Below are 21,888 nucleotides of genomic sequence, written 5' to 3' on the forward strand. Positions count from 1 at the left end.
CCCCGGAATCAACGGTGGGAGAAATCAGGATTTTGGAACGACCTGTTCGAAAACGGCCGACGGGATTGATTCAAGCAAATCCATCGATTACCGGCACGGCTACGGAGTAGATCAATGACACCGGTGTCTTCATGGGATCGAGCCCGTTCCCGGTCAGATGGGCTAGGCCGCAGCGAGAAACACACAGGGCGGCTGGCAACGGCGAACACTTAGCGAGATCACAGGCTTGGCGTGCCCCAGCAAGGCAAGAATTTGGGAACTTCAAATTAATCCTCGTGGAGGGAGACGTCGGGATATTCGCAACCAGGGCGGCTCAACCTGCATGAAAGAAAGGGCATGGATGTGGCTAGGCCTTTGCGGTATCTCGGCCCGTTGTGGTAGTTTTGTGCACGGTTTCATGACATAGGGACATGCTTCCTTTGCACAATACAGGCACGACTCTCAGCTGTGGGAGGAATGTTGATCAAGTCATGACAGAGGGGCGTTGGATGGGGCGTGGAGATTGCTGGCATGGCGAGAGATTATGTTCATGGCATCAGGGGATCTCTGTTCCGGAGAATCATGGTCTACAGCGGTTATCCATCTACGTTTACTTGTTCCTGCGAGGCTGCTAAGGCTGGTAGGCAGAATGAGGAACCAAAGTTGATATGAGTACCCTATCTTGTACACTGAGACTTACAGGGGCCAGGTAACGGTCACGATCTGCTGCGGCAGGTATGGTGGGCAACGGGGTAATCGACTCTTTCGATTCCATCGGTAGCAGACACAGTGAGGTCTAGCAACATCATACATTGCAAATCATAACCCTCCATAGCAACAAGATCAACACAGGCACAGCAAGAGTCGCTGGTGTACCCACACACCACCAACCTCAACTCCTCAGTGACTAACAGCATACGCCCTTCCTCCCATGATCGAGACGGTGCAAGAAAAGCTTCATCTCAGCCCAATGGCCGCCCTCAAATCGACTCGGTCTCGACGGGCCCCGGGCGTCCCCCGTCATATACGATCCCCCGACTAGTATACCAGGCCTTGAGTGGCTGGAAGGCTTCAAGAGGCTGAGGCTGAGGTGGTTCCGGAGAGGGCGTGCCGCTTGGCCCCTCGGCTGCCTGGTCTTCCACGGTGTTTTGAATGCCATCATCCACTGAACTGTCAGAAGAAATGGACACAGCCCTAGAACGGCTACCAGAGTCGATCGCTACCGTGGACGACGCGTCCACGGGGGCTATGCGTTTCACCTCCGCCGCGAGCGATTCCTCGTCGTCCAAATCGGATATGTCCATGATAAAGCTACTCGGCGTGTCCGCTCCAGTGGTGGTAGAGGCGCGGGTGCCTTCGCGGAACTCGTCGATCATAGATCGTCGGTTGATGGGCGTGAATCGGGATACTACGCTTTTCGACTCATCGTCGTCCGTCTTCATGCGCTTTGGCTCGTAGTAGTACTCGCTGCGCCCCTCTCCTGTGACTCGGCGCTTCCGCTCTCGCGAGGCAGCCATGTTGGCATGCATGACCCTCCTCTCTGCCGCGTCACACTTCTTCCTCCATTCCTCCACTTCTTCTTCGCTTGGCTTCTCGAGGACGGGTCTCTCGGCGGCGCCCTGGCTGGTCTTATTCGCATTCCGGTGGTCTTCTTCTGTTGGCTTGTCATCGGCAGCCATGTCCATTCTGATGGTAAACTCCGTCTGCAGCTTCATCAGGTAGGAGGCAAGCGCGGAGTCGTCCATGGTGGACTTCAGGGCTTGGGTGAGCAGATCGGGCAGGGCGAGGATCAGCCTGTTCTGTTTCACTGCCCGGGTTGCAGGCCCCGTATCCCTGCTTGCATTCTTGTCTCGCAGGAACTGGCATATACGTTCGGCGTTCTTGATGACGCGGTCGGGCAGGACAAGGCGGGCTAGATCCAAGCCATAGTCTTCGTTTTTGACCGGACCGGGGGCGACAGTATGCGGTAGATGGATCTGTGAAGTCTCGCCGTGCTTGGTGCTCTCGCTCGAGATGTGCACTGTCAAGACATTGTTGCGTTTTGTAGCGTTCAGGACGCGCGCTGTTGGACTCAAATTAGCCTGACACTGCCTATGTGTGGGAGAAGCCCTCTTTGCTCTTACCGAGCTCAGTGAAATGTGTTGCAAAGAATACCCGAGATCCGGTCTTGATAAGCTTCTCTGACATAGCGAGAGCGATGGCCAATCCTTCTTTGGGCGATGTCCCGCGGCCGAGTTCGTCGATGATGATTAGACTGTCCTTGGTAGCTTGCCTGGGTCGGATTAATCATTAGGATCTGAAGAACAGCGGAAGGCATGGGACGAGGTATGTACCTTAGTATCACGTTCATCTCCGTCATCTCTACGGCAAACGTGCCTAGGTTGCTCTCTGGTTTATCTTCGGTCGACAAGCGGGTGAATAGGCGATCACAGATGGGAACCGCAGCATACCTCGCCGGAACAAAACTCCCAATCTGCGCCAATATCTGGATCAGCGCAATTGTCCTGATGAAGGTGCTCTTGCCGCTCATGTTTCCGCCGGTGACGACTTGGAAGCGGGCCGCTTGGTCTCCCGAGTAGACGTCGTTTGGCACGATGTTCTGCTTCCTGACCTCCAGCACTGGGTGCCTTGCGTCCTTAAGGACCAAATTATCGGATATGATGGGCCTGACGTAGTTCCGAGTCGTGGCTAGGTGGGCGAAGGAGCACAGCATGTCCAGGACAGCAGTGGCTTCGTTGACAGATAGCAGGGTTTCCGCATGCTCTAGCAGGGAGTTTTTCAGATCGAGCACGAATCTGTCGTTTTGCGCTGTTACGATGTCGGCCTGCCGCTGAATCCGACTACTTTTCTGGATGAGGTGGATGGTCTGGCAATCGTAGTATTGCTTGCGCCGAATGCCGTTAATAGTTTCCACGCCGCCGAGGCGGCGTTGAAGTCTTGTTTGGTGCCTAGCGACCTCTCGTCCGACATCGGACCACTGAAACCGGAAGTAATAGTGGTTGTCATTTCCGAGTCGAAGGTCTGGTGTGGTGCCCAGCTGTTCTGCCGGCAGGTCAGCGGAAGGCAGAAGTGGACGGAGGCGAGCTACTGACCTTGAAACGTCTTGTTGAGTTCTTCTACATACTGGTGCAGTTCATTCGTGTAGTCTCGGTATAGCTGGCGAGCTCGTTCCAGAACCCCATTGGGCTCGGCCTACGAGCAAATGTCTATCAGCAAGCAGTGAGATACGACAAAGTCTGGCCAACACCGACCTTTAATGCCCACAATCTGTTGTTCCTGACATCTATCGGTGCCTTGCTGTAGGTGGCGCCCTCTTCCACGGCACTCTCAATAAGCTCATTGATAGCCGATGTGTTTTCAGGTGCACACTTCTCCAGGACCCATTTACACAAATCGCTCGTGCAGTTCGATGCCTCCAGGGTTTGTCGGATTGCATTGACACCTCCAAGATATGCTTTGATCATGAGAACGTGGTTCAAATCCTTCTCTGCCCTTTGGAGGTCCTCGTGGCTGGACATGACGATCTGATGATGACCCTCGAACAGGGCTACACCGTCTTCCAACGGGAGGCGCGCTTCTTCGCTCTTCGCAGCGACCTTGTCCCAGTGTTAAATATGAGGTTTCAGTGGCTCTAACTGGGATCTGAACTTACCCATGGAATGGATCGTTCGACATCTATGTGGACGAGTTGCTTGAGACTGGCACGCACCTCCGTGAACAGGTCTTCGTTGCTTGATAGCTCCTCGACGGCTTCATGACGCGCCACAATCTCGTCTCTGTTCGTGCTCGGCTGTAAAACTGCTGACCGTATCATTCGCCGACCTTGGGGCGTGAGTGAATTGTTTAGCAGTCCGAACAGCGTCGAGGACACGCCCTTTGCATTGCGGGTATTCTGAAACAGCTCCAAGGAGGAAATGGTAGCCCTGTCAAGCCCCATGGTATCGGCAGGCTGTCTGTACTTGATGCGCAATGAGTTCTCCCTGAAGATCACATCCGTGTCCTCCTCGACGTAGGCCATCACCTAGCCGTTATTAGTCAAGACCTCGGGTCTTGCTGATACAAATGGCAACATACCGCAGAGAAAGCACATGAGACATAGAAGTTGTGCTCAAGCTCCTTACGGAGGGCCTTGACATCTTTCCGCCAAGCAAAGCGGTCAATCATTCGCAGGCCCTCGGACTCGTTCCAGTGGTCTCTCCCCAGAGGCACCACATCTACGTCAGGGAACTCCTGCATGAGGCATCGCACAAGAGAAGACTTGTTAGGCCCATCAATCACGCTCTTCAGCACAAGGAAGGTCTGTGGACGGGTTTCCATTCCCCCGAGAGTCTCGACCAGCCGCCAGTACTTGTCATCGTTCACGACTCTGAAGAGGTCGACTTGTCCGACAGTTGCGTTGATGACAGCCACACCGATGATATCCGATGAGCGGCTCTCTGAAATGGCACAAACAACGCTGTCTTGTTCCTCGCCGAGCTCCGATGAGTCTCCTCTCAGCCCTCTGTTATCAGGTGTATCTGGAACCCGACGGACTGCGGGACGAGAATCGAGCATGTCGTCATCATCCGACTCGGAGTCGGAACTCAAGTCCAAGCTAAGAATAATACTCATCAGTTCGTCTTCCTCTCGGTTTAGATGCGCGTTATGGAGGGGTCCACCGGAGGATCCCCCGCTCCGAGGCAAATATTGGAAATCAGTCGGCCGCGCCAAAGGGCTGAGAATCGAGGAGTCCTGACGTGTATCATGGCGGGGATCCGCGAAAGTTCTCAGGACAGTCCCACGTCCAGGAACCTCGTTCGCCGCTTCAGAGCGATCATGCGTACGACCTGGCCTTATATCTCGTCTATACGGAGACGTGGTTGGGGTAAGGGTGTGGGTCACTGCTCTGCTGATAACCGACGGAGTAACAGCACCCTCAAATTCGCTGCCAGGAGACTGAGAAAGGTCGGGGGAGACTAGCTGGCCGCGGCGAGTACTAGACGGAGTGTAGAATACTGTTTCAGAGCCCAGTGTACTGGGAACAACATCGTACTGCGTGTTCAGCGCATGCTGGGTGTGACGATGATGCTGGTGCTGCGGCATGTTCGAGTGTCGAGGTGAGATCATGTCTGTCTCAGGGTAGGTAGGACGATCGGACGAATGAGTTGCGAAGTTACCAGCATTTTCTTGAAGCCGTGACTGCGCTGGACGACTGTACAGGTCTGTGCCGTGTAGGCTGCTGGCAACATCCTCCTCGATTGGATCGAGAGTACGAAAGTCTTTGGCCCTCAGGAAGTAAGGTGACTGCTTTGTTGAATTTCTCGTTCTTCCGGCTTCCCTGGGAACTGGAGTTCCTGTGTTGGACAGATTCTGAGTTCGGTAAGCAGAATGTGGATGCCAATTGTCGTCAACTTCCTCGCTCTCTTCATTTGGAGTCTGCTCAAAAAGGGGTAACTCGTCCCGTTGTCTGAATGGGTGTGGAAGCAGCCAGCTGTTGGGATCTCCAATAGATGAACCAGAGAAGTCGTTAGCGGAGTGGTCTGGCTGCACCGGGGGGCCATGGGCATAGTTGGCTTCCATTGCACTGTGGCCATCGTCCCTATCGACATTGTCGGCCCACAGATCATCGTGTTCGTCGGGTGGGCCACTCGGGTCCTGTGAAAGCACTCCTTTTGGGTCCATGCTGCCATCGCCGCTTAGCACAGAAGCTTTGGCGGTGTGATGACGAGGTGATTGAGCGGACCGGCCTTCGGAGGTGGGCTCGGTCATTGCATTCACCATAGCCCTGGTGATAGCGCTTTTCCTTAGCCAATCCGAATCATTGCAACCAAACCTAGGGGTTTCGGCGCCGCTGCTGCTGCCTCGTGGGGCTCGACGATCGAGATAGTCGTCCATTCTGGCTAGGGCAGCTTTCTGACGGCTACATCATCTCGTTTCCTTAGCGTCCCACCGAAGGAAGATGATCAACCAATTTCACAAAGCAAGACAGCGGCAGCTTGCATCTCATGGGAAGTTTCAAAGGGAAGTAGGTAGCCTAGGGGAATGGTGGATGCCTGACGCACTGAGAGCGACCTAAGCTGAGAAGTATCTGGGTTGCTCTTTCCGCGATTACTAACGTTAGCTAACCACTGCGGCAACAGGCTGACAGCCCGACAACCCTCGACTATTTATAACTCAGGTTACTAGAACTAGCGGACCATAGCATAGCAAATTGAAGCTTGAAAACGTGTCTCATGGATACCGCGTAGACTCCTGCGTAAGGTAAGGTAATGTGGTTCCCTTTCCACTCTCGCAAACGATCTTCAAACTGAGGTGTCTCTCTCGCACGTTTGGCTTCTTAGCCGGGACAGACAACGAAAACTGAAAGGCAGGTGCACAGGGCTTTGTCCATATCCCATTTACCCAATACTTAACACTCGCATGTGGAATAGACGTATGACAAGCCTCCACTCGCATTACGGATTAGGATGGTATCCACGTCCCTTAACACTTTCTCCCAGCCTGAAGGAGCTTTTCCGCAGATCTAGTTGTTGTTCCTCACCTTCGACTGCTAGCACTCAGCGTTGACGGGGACTAAAGGGACGTCACAGCCAGCGTCATCCTATGCGGTGGTTTAGCAACAAGCTCGATGCCAGCCGCCAAACCCTATAGCAGAATGCCTCTAGGTCAACGACAACCACAGCTACGGTACCGAGCTTGCTGGACGAGGGCTAGTGCTGCCTTTGATTCCTGCAGCGACTACGGCGCTGAGGCCCGTGAGGCCGCCCAGTTTCCCATGGTTCCCCGGACCGACTCGGGGCAACGGAGGGGTAAGTCGGACCCGGGTAAAGAAATAACCTGTGCTTTCTACAGTTCGATCTTTCAGTTTCGGTAGCTAGTAGTCCTATCTCACGACCACAGAGCACAGACCGATGATCGGGTGTGTGGCGTGATTGGGCCGCTTAGGGTGTCTATTTTCATCATTCTGCAACAAGGCAAAGGTCCGAGAAGGTGTACTTGCGCTGACAGGGTACGTGCAGCTCGCGGGCATGGACCAGGGGCCAGCAATACTTTTGCCTCTCCCTGCTGTGGTCAGGTATTCCGGCAAGGCTCGGGATGGCGGGAGTCGTATCAAAGCCCATTCGACTCCAAAAGGCAATTCGGTTCGCGGAGTTGGCGGCACCTTCGAGGCTTCGAGCCCCTGGTCACATTTTGTTCGAAGCCACAAGCCGATGACAGTCACGGACGGGATACTGCCGAGGAAGGATTAGCGTGACTGGCCGATGTCCACGCGGTATGCTTCCATTTGTGAGGTATCGTCATCTCGCGTTGGGACACGCCGCGTCGAGTATGACCCGGCTGAATGGCGCCTGGAAACCTGGTTCCCGGGAAGTAGTACGGATCCTACGTTTCCAGCGAGGAATTTAGCAAATATTCCAGAAGGCACGCTGGCAGCCGCATGATATCAGGCTAAATACGATCCGCCCATGCGTGCTCCGTACTCCGCGATGCACCCCAGGAACGGGCCGAACTTGGCAAGAACTTGGCGATCTAGGTTCCGCAAACTTAATCGAGGATAGCTTGGCACCGTTGGCGGGGACTCCCATGCGTGTTGGACCGGGCAACCAAGAACATGGAGAAGGTTACCTTCCTGCGGCGCCGCAAAGCTTGTCTTCCGGACAAGGGTCGTCGGTCACTGGGCGGAGGTGGACGACCCGGACCATAACGTATAAAAGGGGAGGTCTTCACCATGGTCACAGAGCTCTAACCTCCAGGTCCCAGCTCAACAACGCCAGCTCTCATCTCACGTCCAGAAACCTCCGGAATAGTAGAGTAGCCGGCATTCGCTATGGTTGGCATCTCCCACGTCGCTCTGGGCCTTTCGGCCATTGCGGCAACCCTGGCAGCGCCCACTCTCGAGCAGCGAGGCCCTGCCAACTTCGTTCTCCATCCCGACCATCCGCTTGCCCGCCGAGTCGGCAACATCACGGCGCGCTCCAACCCGACCTACACGCAGAACTACAAGACCGGAGGCACTGTCAACTTCTCTCCCACGGGTACTGGCTTCACGCTGAACTACAACGTTCAGCAGGACTTTGTCGTCGGAGTCGGCTGGAACCCCGGCACAACCCAGTAAGACAGCACTGTTACCTATTATTTTTTGATGAATGCCCAGCTGACCGTCACACGGGCCCATTACACACACGGGCACCTTCTCCGTCAACAGCGGCCTCGGCAGTCTCAGCGTGTACGGATGGAGCACCGACCCGCTGGTGGAGTACTACATCATGGAGGTGAACGACGGCATCACGGTCGGCGGTACGCAGATGGGCACGGTCGAGAGCGACGGCGGCACCTACACCATCTGGAAGCACCAGCAGGTCAACCAGCCGGCCATCGCCGGCTCGGGCCTGTACACCTTCTGGCAGTACATCTCGATCCGCAACTCGCCGCGCACGAGCGGCACCGTCACGGTCAAGAACCACTTCGACGCCTGGGCCAAGCTCGGCATGACCCTCGGCACCATGCACATACAGGTCGTGGCGGTCGAGAGCTGGAGCGGCAGCGGCTCGGCTTCGCAGACGGTATCAAACGACGGTGGTTCGGGCTCTACGACGCCCCCGAACTCCGGCGGCGGCGGCGGCGGCAGTGGTGGCGGGGGCAGCGGCGGCTCTTGCGCTGCTCTCTGGGGCCAGTGCGGTGGCCAGTCGTGGACGGGTCCGGCCTGCTGTGCGTCGGGGACTTGCAAGGCCTCGAACCAGTGGTATTCTCAGTGTCTGCCATAAGTCACGACTCACGACCTGGGAAGTGGGAACTGGGGGTTATTCAAACTGGCATTTAAACTTGAGAGTTTGTACATACGTACGGCTGTATGCATGGCCCGGAATTGTCCTAAAGGGTTCCAAAAGAGTACGATCTTGGCTGCTGCTGCTTTGACTTGCAGAAGTCTGCTGTTTAGAGCTTTGAAGCATTGACTATGGATAGATGTAGCATTGTCGGTACCAATCGAAGGTCATAGCCGCCTACCCGGTGATTAGCTTCATTTCTTCAATTGCTTGAAGCATTATGGTCAATGAAGCCAGCAATGGGCTTTCAAAAATTCAATCTGTTGTACGAGCCTCCATCCAGGCTTCCTTCGGTGTGCCTTTTCATGCAGGTTCCGACCGGCTGACTCAGACCCGGCCCCGGGAGCTAACACTTCCGGATTCAGGAACCAACATCTTCAGGAAGCAACGCCAGAGGGCGAGAACCGGTATGTTAACCCTCGTTGCGCTCGCCGACTTGATGGACTTCATCTTACAATCATTCTGAAGGAAGATGCTTGGAACGCAGGCATTTAAGGCAAACTTGCGAGGTACCGAGCGGGCTCAGGAACTGAACTGAGTTCACTCTAAGTCTCTAACAACCAATGCAACCATCACAAATTCAACCGCATTCACCTCTTTTTGTGATCTCAAATATTCCGGAAAAGCAACTTGAGGTCAGCTTTCTTCCAATCTAAAAGTTTCTCTTGTCTTCCTAACTCTGAATTCAGCGGTGGTAGAAACCAGTCACACACCACCCCCCTCTCCATTGTCTTCCCTGCTATCCAAAGCAAAACCCTCACCATGGCCGACAACGCCAACTCATCGTCAATTGCAACCCCGCGCATCAAGTCTACCTGGAGCGCGCCCGAGGTCGCCAACTATTTGGAGAGCCGGATGGCCCCGCTGCGGGCCTTCGCCAAATACAAAGAGCGCTCCTTCACGACGTCGAAGACGGTGCACATCCCGCTGCTGGAGGCGGCTACCAAGGACGCGCCCGACCAGGGCCCGACCGTCGTGCTGCTGGGCGACTCGATGCTCGAGCGCATGACCACCACGGGCCAGTCGCCCAACTTCACTGCGCCCTGGCCCTCGCCCGCGATGCTCCCGGACGGGGATCTCGAAGCCCTGAGGGCGACTCGCGAGGAGGAGGTGTTGGACATCGCCAAGAAAGCGCGCCGTCCCGCGCGCGACCTCATCCGTCGCGTCGACCGCGTCTTCAACGCCGGCGTGGGCGGCGACAAGATCCAGAACCTCGCCTACCGGCTGGTCGGCGACCCGTACCGCGGTCTGCCGGGCCTGCTGCCCATGCTGGCGCGGTGCGGCACCGTCAGGCTGTGGGTGCTCCACATTGGCACGAACCACCTGTCGCCGAAGCGCGGGCTGAGCGGGGCGGACATCGAGGCCCTGGAAGTGCTGATCGACACGTTGCTCCGTCTCCCGGCTACCAAAGGCGTGCATGGCAAGGTGCTGTTGACGGGGATTCTCCTCCGGAGGGAGGTGCCCCTGCGGCTGCGGCTCAAGGCGAATACGATGATTGAGGCCCTGGAGGTCAAGATGAAGATTCGATGGGGGGAGGAGAGGGTCGAGCGGTATGAACCCCGCGACCAGCTCAAGCCGGATGAGCACCTGGACGACCATGTGCACTTGAACCTGAAGGGCTACCAGTGGTGGATCCGGCTGTTTTTGGTGCATGTCGTCACCATGTTGGACGTGTCGGAGGTGGAGGCCGAGCGCTGGAAGTTGATGGGTGGATTCGAGCATGACCGACTGATCCCGTGGTTCGCCAACGACAACGACAACGACATTGCCGACGCCGAGAACGACAGCGCCCAAGCTGGACAGAATTAGGCTTGGTGCTAGGGGCGTCTGCGACTCTGCGCTGATTTTGCTTGTATGTTTGCTTTAGATCCCAAGATCTTAGCTCCTGAATCAGGAGGATTCATACCAGATGGTCCGAATCTAACATCGGGAGCCGGAAGAAAATGAGACTAGCTTGCGAATCTTTCGTTGACAGCGTCCGTTGAGCATCTACAGATGAATACGAGCATGTACCTAAGTAGTAGGCAAGTAAGGCGCCTTACCTAGGTAGGTACGGAATCTATCTCGAACCTGTATAAGTGTCCATTTGCCCAATCCGGCTGCGGCCCGCAAAGTGCCCGGATGTCCGGGATGTGTGGGTCCCTATGGCGGAGCTCCGTCGCTCTCCGACAACGGCTCCTCGGCAGCACGAGAGTCTGTACGGTATCCCCCCACTCTCCAAACTCCCCTGCCTAAGTCAGGTACCCTTATAGAATCCATTGCTCTTCTAACCTCTCCAAAAGAAAAAGACGGTAAAAAAACGCGAAACAAACAAAATAAAACAAACAAAATAAAACAAAGCCCCCCAAAAATGGCGCCAACAAAACCCCGCACCCTCCGCATCGGCGTCGACGTAGGCGGGACCAACACAGACGGCGTGCTGCTGGACCCATCCACGGCGCAGAATCAGATCCTAGCATGGCACAAATCCCCCACCACGGCGCCCGACCCGAGCGAGGGCATCGCGCGCACCATTCGCCATCTGCTTGATCATCATCATCATCATCATCATCATCATAATAATAATAATAATGATTCCTCCGCAGTGCCAGTGGTGGTGGCGTCTGTGACAATCGGCACCACAGCCTTCGTCAACGCCGTGGTCGAGCGGGACGCCGCGCGGCTGGACAAGGTCGCCGTCCTCCGGCTGTGCGGGCCGTTCAGCAAGCATGTCCCGCCCTGTGTGGACTGGCCGGCGGATCTGAGGCGGATTGTGTTGGGGTATTACGCGCTGGTGAGGGGGGTTTGGAGGTGGATGGCGGTCTGATTGGGGGCGTCGACATTGATGAGGGGCCCGAGGGGGAGATTGTGCGGGGTTTTTGTAAGGAGATTAGGGCCCGGGGCATCAGGGCTGTGGTGGTCAATGGCGTGTTTAGTCCGATTGATGCGGTCGCGAGGCAGGAGGAGAGGGCGGCGGCGGTGGTACGGAGGGAGGTGCCTGGGTGCGAGGTGGTTTGTACCAAGGAGGTGGCGAATCTGGGGTTTTTGGAGAGGGAGAATGCTGCGATCCTGAACGCGGCCATCTTGAGGTATGCGAGGAGGACGGTCGGGTCGTTTCAGAGGGCTGTGAGGGAGTTGGGCATGACGTGTCCGGTGTTTGTTACGCAGAATGACGGGACCATCTTATCGGCAGACATGGCGGCGCGGCTGCCCATCCGGACATTCTCGAGCGGACCTACGAACAGTATGAGGGGAGCGGCGTTTCTGATTCAGGGTCAGGGTCAAGAGGGTGGGGAGGGATCCGAAGGAGAGGCCATGATGGTCGTGGACATTGGCGGGACAACGACAGATGTTGGACTGCTGCTCCCGAGTGGGTTCCCAAGACAGCAGGCGGCGTACAGCGAGCTAGCTGGGGTGAGGATGGTAGGTCACCTGTCAACGCGACAACTCCTAACTTACTAGTATTTCGCTGCCTCGCTAATCTTGAACCCGGACCTGGACTAGAACTTCTCCTGTCCGGATATCAAGAGCATCGGCCTTGGTGGCGGGTCTATCGTGAGGAAAGGACCGCCCATGACTGTTGGCCCTGACAGTGTCGGGTACAAGTTAACCAAGGAATCAGTTGTTTTCGGGGGGAAGACTCTCACGGCCACCGACTGCGCCGTTTGTGCAGACCCAAGTCTGAACATCGGCAACCCGGAGCTGGTCAAGGGTTTGCTGACGGAACATGAGCTCGCCGAGTTCAAAGCCGTCGTCCGATCTAAGCTCGAGCGGATCGTTGATACCATGAAAACATCGCCAGCAGATCTTCCGGTGGTCCTTGTGGGAGGCGGTGCAATCATTGCCCCAGCTCAGCTGAAGGGCGCAAGCAAGGTGCTCAAGCCGCAGTGGTCACAGGTCGCCAACGCCATCGGCGCAGCCATCGCCCGCGTGAGTGCTGTTGTCGATACCATCAGGTCTACAGAGAGGTGCACAACGCAGCAGTTGCTTGCTGAGCTTTGTGAGGAAGCCCTCGACAAGGCCTTTGCTGCGGGGGCAACGAGAGAGTCTGTCGAGATTGTCGAGCAAGAGGCCATGCCGCTACAAGTAAGTGCTCCTGCTCTCTCGAGTTGCGAACTCCCAGACTGACTCGAAGAATAGTACATCGCAAATAAAACCCGCTTCATCGTCCGCGCGGTCGGGGACTTTGATTTCTCCAGAACCGACCGCAACGATGGCACCACTACAACCTCGCTTCAACCAGACCTCGAAACCGACGAAACAGGATCTTCGCCTAGACCAGAAGCCCAGATACCAGTACTAGTCCCCTCCCAAGAACCGCCGGCAGTGGACATCCCCACCTATCGCCCAATCGTCCGCAACCGGGTGTGGTACATCAACGAAACCGACCTCTCCTGGATCTCCACGGGCTGTTACATCCTCGGCACCGGCGGCGGCGGCTCCCCTTACCCCAGCATGATCCTGCTCCGGCAACTCCTCCGCGCCGGCGCCGTGGTGCGCGTAGTCAGCCCGGTCGACGTGCCCGACGACGGCGCCGTAGGCTGCGGGTGCGGCGCGGGCAGCCCGACCGTGGCCATCGAGAAGCTGCAGGGCGACGAGATGATGGAAGCCCAGACCGAGCTCTACAAGCTCTTACCCGGACGACCCCCCTCCGACAAGAAGAACAGACCCACGCACATGATCGCGCTCGAGATCGGCGGCGCCAACGGCCTGCAGGGGCTCACGCTCGGCGCGAGCGCCAACATGGACCTGCCCTGCGTCGACGGCGACTGGATGGGGCGCGCCTATCCGACCAAGTGGCAGACCACGCCCGTGGTGTTCTCCCGTGAGGAACAACGGCGCATCATCTGGGCGCCCTCGTGCATCGCCGACGGCAGCGGCAACGTGGTGGTCATGCCGCGCGCGTCGTCCGACGCCCAAGTCGAGCGCGTCCTGCGCGCCGCCCTGGCCGAGATGGGCTCGCAGGTCGCCGCGGCCGATCCGCCGGTGACGGGCCGGGAGATGAAGCGCTGGGTCGTGGAGAATACGGTGTCGCAGGCCTGGCGGATTGGGAGGGCGGTTGCGAGGGCGAAGGGGGAAAATCGTCTGGATGGTGTGGCCGAGACGATTGTGCACGAGTGTGGGGGGCCAGGCGCTGCGAGGGTGTTGTTCAAGGGCAAGATTGTTGGTGTTGAGCGGTCGCTGAGGCAGGGGTATGTCTATGGAGAGTGCATCATTGAAGGGGGTGAGGTGGGTGATCCCGATGCGAGCAGCCCGGGTGGTGGTCGTAGTGAAGGACCTACTAGTACTGCCGGACAGTTCAGGGGGCGCATCAAGATCCCCTTCAAGAACGAGAACATCGCCGCCGTCCGGGTGCCCGACGATGCTAGAGACGGGGAGCTGGAGAGACAAGAGGACGTGCTGGCCATCGTGCCGGACCTGATCTGCGTCATAGACGCGCAGAGCGGGGAGGCTGTCGGCACGCCCGAGTATCGGTACGGTCTGCTGGTCATTGTCTTGGGCATTGCGGCGTCAGAGAAGTGGACCAGTACACTAAGGGGCATAGAGCTCGGGGGTCCGAAGGCGTTTGGGTTCGAGCACCTAAACTACCAGCCACTGGGCAGGTTCGTCAAGCCGGTGAGCGTCATCGATGAGTTCGACGGAGCATCGGCATAACGGGCGGACTACAGAATCTCATCATTAAGAGGACGGAGACGACCCGCCGTAAATTCCCAGAAACTGACAACGTGCTCTTATCTAACCGGGTATCATCCTATCGTCAGTCATCACAGTCATCAAGTTTTTTAATAACGGGTCTCCCCCCTCCCAACACCCAGCATCCCGTCGTCACTCCTCCCCATTCTCACTAGCTCAGTCGGAATCATAATCCCGTGCCGGACAGCAGCCCCAACAGCCATCAACACAGTCACAGCAAACCCAGCAGCAGCAAAAGGCGCTGCAAAACCAGGGCCAGAAGCTGGGGGGTTCTTCCCGCCTCCGCTTCTCCACGACAATGATGCGCGTGGGAGAAGGTGAGGCGGGTCGCGGCCCTTCGACCTCGATTATGACGCCCCGACCCCTTGTCGGGGCATGGTGGGCTCTGGGAGGTGGCGGAGCGCTGGGATTCCGGTCCTAGTTAGCGGGAATGGTGCATCACGATGACCGTCTGTCGGTCTTAGAGGTGGGGGGGGGTGGGGGGGGTTATGGACCGCGGTTGGGATACGGGATGGGAAAGGAGTAGAGGGACCTTGCTCGGTTTCTGCTTGAAATGCGACATACTAATATTGCGGTGGCGGCTCGGGCTCGTAGTAATAACTCATTGTGCCTCTGATCTCTGTCTATCCCTCCCAAAATACGAGCCACCACACTCTCACCTTAGCAAATGCGCTCCTTTGAGAGAGTATGCTATGACGTGACTCGATCGATCGAAAGAGATTGGAGGGGTCCTGGGGCCGGGGCTGGTCGGGACAATGGGACAGGAACTGGAAGTCGACCGCAACCTGCAGGACAGCTTGAGTGCGATGCGCCCGAACAGGTGACGCTTTGCGGGCGGTATGGCGGATCGGCAGGTCTCACCTGGCGAAACAGGTGGAGGGCCCGGGGGGCAGGTTCCGGCCCTGGAGTGGAAGACGAGGGCTGGCCTTGAATTATATATCGTTTCGTTTTAATCCGGTTTTGAGCGGGGTCGAAAGAGCCAGCCTTGTTTCACGCCGCCTTTTTGCACTCAGATCTGGGCGTTTGCGGCGAGGGCGGCACAGCCGCCAGAAGAGGAAAAGCCGCCCAGCTGCATGTCAGCTTGTGTAAGCAGTGGGAATCAGTGCCAATTGCATGCATGTTCGACGGCTTTGGGGACATGAGCACTCTGACATATAATGTCGTGGAACTTGGAGCATGCGTTGCGGTAGCCAGTCGCGATGCGGAGTGGAGTGTATGGGATGCTTTATTCCGTCCATGGCTCAGCGACAGAGCCCTGTCAAGCAACTGGCTGAAGACAGTCTTTCGCTCGACCGATACTAGAACGTCCCACTATCCTCTACTCGGTCGGGCCACAGTGTCAATCATTGTGGTCTGGACTATGCTTGCTTTTCTTCACCAATGCTTGCTGTCGTCACGGGTTAATCCCGAGGGATCGGCGGCCATCGGGACGCCAAGCCGGTCTGGTGGGCCCCGAAAGGACTCGAGGCGGGGCCGGGTCGGCGCCGTGTTTCGAAACGAAAATAGCAGCTATGGGGATGGTCTGGGCCGTCGCGGTCGGAGCCAGTAGACCTCGTCGGAACTCAGTCGCCTTGGAATTATGGGGTTCTGTTGAGGCCGCTATGCATTGGTATATTGTTGCTCGTAGCTCCTAACGCTGTGCCTACTTCTCATCACGGGTGCTAAGTACTTGTAGTCTTGCTTTTCCTTTTTCGGGTCAGCTTTCCCGGATCATCGCCCGCTCTGTTGGTTGTCGAGGACACATATCGCCGAATATCACTACACGACAAAACCCCTTCCCTGGCCCAGGTGGCGATAACGACCCTACGATGGGTGTTCCCGTTGTCTTGGCAACGATGGCTGCCTGCGGTAGCATCGTGACGTCGATCAAGTCGAGCTGGGAGCTCCGTCGCATGGTCAAGCGGAAGCAGGAGGCCAAGGAATGCGACGAGGAGGCACCTTACGTTTTCCGCAGGCTGCGGAGAGCCTACCACGACGGCCTCATGTCTGTCATTGAATATGAGCAGTGGTACGAGAAGTTCTTGGTGGCCAAGGTCGAGAAGGACTGTGAGTTCTCTTGATATTCGGAGCAAAAGCATGCTGTTCGTTGCAAGCGGAACGAGTCTGACGGGGTCCCCGGCAGTGTCGGCTATGCGGAGGATTCGAGCACACCTACGAATCCTGGAAAATGGTGCACCGGTGGCAGACGGCCAACGCTCGAAGCGGATCGAAGGAGGCAGGCGGCGACACTCGGTTTCCTTCGCTTCCAACCCTACGTACGTTGACTACCAACCAAGCAGGCCCAGCCTCGAGTACCGCCCAGACCGGCATGCGCATGTTGGTGCGCGGCCCGAGCAATTTGTTCGCCTTGAGCGACAGGCCACTTACAGCCGGGGTTCCTCATCGGACGCCTCGTCCCGAGCCAGAAGTCGGAGCACATCGGTGCGTCAGGAGCCGAGGGGTCGACCCGCGAGGCGATATGACAGCTCCGATAGTAGCAGCGACAGCAGCGACTACTACTATGAGAAAAGGCATATCCGCGGCAGAAGCTTGCACCGATAGCCGTCTATGGCGCGCACGGAGAGGGGGCATGAGCTTTAGCGTGGGACAAGTAGGACTAAGTAGGCGATGTCTTGGCCACATGGAATTTCCGGCATGATGTTCTTTAATGAGTTCTCGTTTTCTTTTGAACTTTGAAATGATGATGAATCTTGCATAAGCTTGCCATCAACTGAGCTAATTGCGAGGCATAATGTAGCTCCGGGCTTCTACTTCAGGTGAGCTCAGCAGTTGTTGTGGAACGGAATCATGGATGATGGAGAGTTGGCGGGGCCAGATTCTGCAATTCCTCACCGCCAAAATTTTCCCAGTTGTCCCGCCTGACCCTGGCCCGAATCGAGACTGGACATCCAATAACTGGAGTTAGAGCACACCACAGTCACGAACATGGCCACAGTACTACCGCCGCCGTCGAAGCGACAAAGGAGAGAAGAGATCGAGCGCACCCAAACGCAACAAGATGTCGCGCCACTATTGGCTACCGACCTCGGGTCCTTCAAGGCCAACTTCGTCGACAGCGATGGCAATCAGATGGCCGACGTGATCGAGATCAACTTCGCCGATGCCACAGAGAAGAATGTGTCGACGCTGTTGAACACACTGTTAGGGAGGGTACGGCCGTAGTCTTGTAGACTATTTATAACGACGAGGTGCTGACAGCAGATGTGGTAGGACCGAGAAGATTTCACCCCCTATCGCTTCCGCATCCACATCCCTGGCAAAGATGTTATCATAGACCAATATCCCAGCGACCTGCTTGGCCTGCTGCAAAAACATGGCGTTAATAATCCCTTCGAGTACGTTCGACCGAGCCGCTTTCCCGGACCGAATTCGTCAGGCTTAACACTCCATCTAGGACCACAATCACCCTTAGTGCAGAGCCGCAGGCCGTCTTTAAGGTCCACGCCGTCTCGCGTCTAGCCCATCGCATTCCCGGCCACGGGCAACCAATCTTGTCTTCGCAGTTCTCGCCGGTATCGTCGAGCCGTCTGGCGACCGGAAGCGGCGACAACACGGCCCGCATCTGGGACACAGACTCCGGCACTCCGAAGCACACTCTAAAGGGGCACACGGGGTGGGTGCTGGGGGTGAGCTGGAGGCCGGACGGCGAACAGCTAGCTACCTGCTCCATGGACAAGACAGTCCGTATATGGGATCCGGAAACGGGAAAGCCTTTCGGGCAGGAGCTCAAGGGCCACGCCAAATGGGTGCTGGCCGTGGCATGGGAGCCATACCACCGTGAGTGCGGCCCGCGTAGCGTACTAGTAGTCTGTCGGTGCTGACATATGTATGATCAGTTTGGCGAGACGGGACCGCCAGGCTGGCAAGCGCGAGCAAAGACGGGACCTGCCGAATATGGGTCGTAAACCCCGGACGCACTGAGCATGTCCTCAGCGGCCACAAGGGCTCTGTTAGCTGTGTGAGGTGGGGCGGAACCGGCATGATCTACACAGGGTCTCACGACAAGTCTGTTCGAGTCTGGGACGCGGTGAAGGGGACCTTGGTGCACAACTTTACCGCCCACGGGCACTGGATCAACCACATCGCGCTGTCGAGTGATCACGCCCTCCGGACCGCCTACTTTGACCATACCGGCGACGTGCCCGAGACCGAAGAGGCCAAGAGGGCAAAGGCGAAGGAGAGGTTCGAGAAGGCTGCCAAGATCCAGGGAAAGGTAGCCGAGCGGCTGGTCTCAGCGAGTGAGTTGTCTGTGATGCGGCGTCTCTCGTGCTCACTGACATCTGTTTAGGTGATGACTTTACCATGTATCTGTGGGACCCCACCAATAATGGCAACAAGCCTGTAGCAAGGTTGCTTGGCCATCAAAACAAGGTGAACCAGGTGCAGTTCTCGCCGGACGGGACCATGATTGCCAGTGCCGGTTGGGATAACCACACGGTTAGTGCTCCCTTACTTCGGCCGCGCTGTCTCGTGCAAGCAACTAACTGTCCCGATGCAGAAACTATGGAATGCCAGGGATGGCAAGTTCCTGAAGAGCTTGAGGGGTCATGTCGCACCGGTAAGTCATTGTCCAACGATCGAGCGCTTCCTGCTGCAGCCGGCACTTGCTGATACAACTCACAGGTCTATCAATGTGCGTGGTCTGCCGATAGCAGGCTCCTCGTTACGGGCAGCAAGGACTGCACTCTCAAAGTGTGGAACGCTCGGAACGGCAATCTCGCGATGGACCTTCCGGGTCATGAAGACGAGGTAGGCTTAGCCCCGAGATATACCCGCGCCTCCTTCTTCTTTTCCTCTTTCTCCTATCTAACATGCGCCTACCAGGTCTACGCAGTCGACTGGGCGGCCGACGGGAAGATGGTCGGCTCGGGTGGGAAGGACAAGGCCGTGAGGACGTGGAGGAACTGAGGGAACTGACTGAGGGGGGAAGGACGGAAGCCGATGATACCCTGCCATGCCGTGCTCCATACAAGAGACCTATCTAACTCGAATGAGAGCGAGAAGCGACCGCCTCATTGCGGACCGAACTGCACTTGTGAACCTCTCTCTTACCTTACTCCTTGAGGGCTGGGCCGTGCGGAGTAAGTATCGTATGTACCTTACCTAGGGAACCCCTCAGCGATATCGCATCAACATCGTATCAGAACAGCCCGGCAGAGACCCAATATCACGGCACTATGCTTTTCGAAAAGTGGAAAGTGGAAACGCCGAGGAACGGTTCGGCTTAGCGATTTTCCCCAGACGGGCTCGTTCCTGCGCTGCGCAGTGGGCCAGAGTTTAAAACTGGGGAATGGCGTGCCGCTTGCATGGCTGCAATGCGCTTCGGGTTCCCCCCAGCATCTATCTAGGTAGTGGGTGGGTGGTTGGTAGTTACTGTGGTAGTCGCGATCGACGCGAAAACGAGCCGCGACGGTTGGAGAAGCAAGAAGGGGAGGTCTTTCGGCATATGGTTCACGAAACAAAATATCATGATTTAAGTGGTGCGAGGGGAGTCTTATGGATGGTGGTGTGTGGTCTCTGGACTCCGGAGAGGGTTCGGCGTTTGAGATTTGAGATGTGAGATGTGATATGTGGAATGTGATATGTGAGATGTGAGAGTATTCAGGACGGGAGGTTGATAGCTTCGGATTAGGGGAAGGAAGTTAGAACTCTCTACACTACACTCCAATGGAGCAGATGGTCTGGAACCGGGAGCGAATTTCCACAGGAACAGGAGTATCGTGTCGGGCTCAGGTATGTACTGTAGGTTCCGTACCTGGCCATGAACCACGGCGGTACAGACCTATACTACAGTCCTGTGGTAGGCGTCCCTCCTGGCGCTGCAAGATCCGAGTTCAGCTGCTGTGCCATCGCCGGCATTGCCGGGAGATGATCCGGGGGCTGCTCCAGTTCCAGGGTTGCATCGGCCGGACATCTGCCAGGCCTCTCGCCGTCGGGCCCGCGATCGACTTCGATGAGGCCTCTGGGAAAGCCCGGCAATGGAACCTCCTCCTTTCACTTTGCGAATGCGGTGTTGCTGGCTGGCCTGCAGGCCACATTGTATCCGTACCGTACATACATGCAAAATGCCCCGTCATCGGCTGCTTCGAGTTTTTGTCCTGCATTGGCCCACCTGCCCGACTGAGACGGCTTTGGTGATGATGAGGGGCTGTGATACGCTGTGTTGCTTGGACAGATCAACGTGAACCAAGGCTATCCAATGCGGGCCGTCCCATTGCTGGAACTTCGTGTTTGGCCGAGAGGTTTGGTTCTCCTTCAGCAAGCGTATCCTTGCAGCAAGCAATACATGCCAGCTTAATTGGTGTAACCGGGCTGGTTCATGGTTTTGATGCTGGTGGGGTGTTTCATAGGGTGCGATAATTCCAGATAGGTATCCCAGCCGGCGCATGCTCGGCGATTTTCTTGTTTGCTTCACCCGTCAACCACCAGATCTGTTTTGTTATGGGTTTGAGATGCAAGCAGGTACCGTGGTAACCATCCGTCAGGCATCCATTGCTTCACTAAGTATGAGCTATTTTTTCGAGTGAGGATAGGTAAGTCCGGCCGAGAGACATGGGCGAAGGAAATGGCCCCGGGGGCTGGTTTGCTGCCGCGCCTGGTTTCGGGAAGCCGAATGGAAGACTGAATGGAATGGAAATTCGAGTTTAGCCTATCAAATCCCCATTTCAATTCGGAAGATCTCGGGTGTCCCACTCCCCATGCACATTTTGGTTGCCGCACTTCAAACGGCCGGGCCCCATGTGGCTGGGTCAGATCTTGCGCGCTGAGGCATGAAAATTTTCCTTTTTGTGTTGCCAAGCCATTTTCTTGAAAAGTCGCCGGCCGGAAGGGTGCTGCGCTCTGCATCGCATCAGCAGCGCAACATAGATGAAGCTTCACCCAATGCGCACCAGCACGTTTTCCGGGCCGAGGCTCTGACTGGACGGGAGTTCGGTTCAATCCGATGTGATTGTGAGCCAGCATTGCGGCATGACTTTGTTGGGTTCCGCCTCCAGATTGTTTGAGGTTCATGGATTCGACAGCCGCCCCGACGGAGGGGTAACTGGCATGTGGGGTTGAGGTTGAGGTTGAGGTGTGCCTGCAATGCCAAGACATCGTCATAGCTCAGAGTGTTGGACAAAACCAAACGGATTCACAAGTGCTGGCCACTGCAACGCCAAAGCCAAAAAGGTCTTCTACGATTGGGGTGATGAGTGGTGGCCTTTGTTGTGCTATCGTTCATTTACCTGACCATCGCCTAATAATGAACCGCTCCCTTGAAGGTGGTGCCTCGGCCGGGTTGACGGACTCAGAAGCCGGGACAGTTTACACAATTTGTGGACGGGCATTGAATGGCACCTGCCGTTGCATGGGTCTCAAGCCTTGATGGAAAGAGAATTGATGGAAAGCCAAGTCCTACAACAAGCCCGGGAATGCCTGTAGCCGTTACACC

General features: G+C 56.6%; 7 protein-coding genes across 7 annotated transcripts; 5 read left to right on the top strand and 2 right to left on the bottom strand.

Annotated features, from left to right (window-relative positions):
- Window positions 1-959: 959 nt before the first annotated feature.
- On the bottom strand, window positions 960-5,853 carry B0T15DRAFT_387641 (muts domain V-domain-containing protein; the record flags this gene model as incomplete). The annotated part of the gene is made up of 9 exons (XM_062864398.1): window positions 960-1,738; window positions 1,850-2,041; window positions 2,103-2,251; window positions 2,313-3,021; window positions 3,072-3,171; window positions 3,231-3,575; window positions 3,632-4,000; window positions 4,054-5,502; window positions 5,662-5,853. The coding sequence occupies 9 exons, from the start codon at window positions 5,851-5,853 to the stop codon at window positions 960-962; spliced, it is 4,284 nt and encodes a 1,427-aa protein (XP_062725577.1).
- Window positions 5,854-7,496: 1,643 nt separating this feature from the next.
- Window positions 7,497-9,018, top strand: B0T15DRAFT_516541 (glycoside hydrolase family 11 protein). Its single transcript, XM_062868260.1, has 2 exons — window positions 7,497-8,070; window positions 8,129-9,018. The coding sequence occupies exons 1-2, from the start codon at window positions 7,787-7,789 to the stop codon at window positions 8,721-8,723; spliced, it is 879 nt and encodes a 292-aa protein (XP_062725578.1). The 5' UTR covers window positions 7,497-7,786; the 3' UTR covers window positions 8,724-9,018.
- Window positions 9,019-9,176: 158 nt separating this feature from the next.
- Window positions 9,177-10,852, top strand: B0T15DRAFT_516544 (uncharacterized protein). Its single transcript, XM_062868261.1, has 2 exons — window positions 9,177-9,418; window positions 9,473-10,852. Exon 2 carries the CDS (start codon window positions 9,546-9,548, stop codon window positions 10,590-10,592), a length of 1,047 nt encoding a protein of 348 aa, XP_062725579.1. The 5' UTR covers window positions 9,177-9,418; window positions 9,473-9,545; the 3' UTR covers window positions 10,593-10,852.
- Window positions 10,853-11,133: 281 nt separating this feature from the next.
- On the top strand, window positions 11,134-14,417 carry B0T15DRAFT_481348 (uncharacterized protein; the record flags this gene model as incomplete). The annotated part of the gene is made up of 4 exons (XM_062866021.1): window positions 11,134-11,556; window positions 11,613-12,185; window positions 12,267-12,848; window positions 12,903-14,417. The coding sequence occupies 4 exons, from the start codon at window positions 11,134-11,136 to the stop codon at window positions 14,415-14,417; spliced, it is 3,093 nt and encodes a 1,030-aa protein (XP_062725580.1).
- Window positions 14,418-16,264: 1,847 nt separating this feature from the next.
- B0T15DRAFT_387944 (uncharacterized protein) lies at window positions 16,265-16,997 on the top strand (the record flags this gene model as incomplete). The annotated part of the gene is made up of 2 exons (XM_062864414.1): window positions 16,265-16,502; window positions 16,579-16,997. The coding sequence occupies 2 exons, from the start codon at window positions 16,265-16,267 to the stop codon at window positions 16,995-16,997; spliced, it is 657 nt and encodes a 218-aa protein (XP_062725581.1).
- Window positions 16,998-17,381: 384 nt separating this feature from the next.
- Window positions 17,382-19,364, top strand: B0T15DRAFT_488510 (WD40-repeat-containing domain protein; the record flags this gene model as incomplete). Its single annotated transcript, XM_062866519.1, has 8 exons — window positions 17,382-17,606; window positions 17,667-17,791; window positions 17,851-18,233; window positions 18,293-18,694; window positions 18,745-18,893; window positions 18,955-19,014; window positions 19,080-19,205; window positions 19,281-19,364. 8 exons carry the CDS (start codon window positions 17,382-17,384, stop codon window positions 19,362-19,364), a joined length of 1,554 nt encoding a protein of 517 aa, XP_062725582.1.
- Window positions 19,365-20,731: 1,367 nt separating this feature from the next.
- B0T15DRAFT_14714 (uncharacterized protein) lies at window positions 20,732-21,651 on the bottom strand. The gene has a single exon (XM_062861946.1). The coding sequence runs from the start codon at window positions 21,555-21,557 to the stop codon at window positions 20,868-20,870; it is 690 nt and encodes a 229-aa protein (XP_062725583.1). The 5' UTR covers window positions 21,558-21,651; the 3' UTR covers window positions 20,732-20,867.
- Window positions 21,652-21,888: the final 237 nt, after the last annotated feature.

Source organism: Chaetomium strumarium (genome assembly GCF_033439665.1).
Source record: "Chaetomium strumarium strain CBS 333.67 chromosome Unknown B0T15scaffold_1, whole genome shotgun sequence".
Lineage (NCBI taxonomy): Eukaryota > Fungi > Ascomycota > Sordariomycetes > Sordariales > Chaetomiaceae > Chaetomium > Chaetomium strumarium.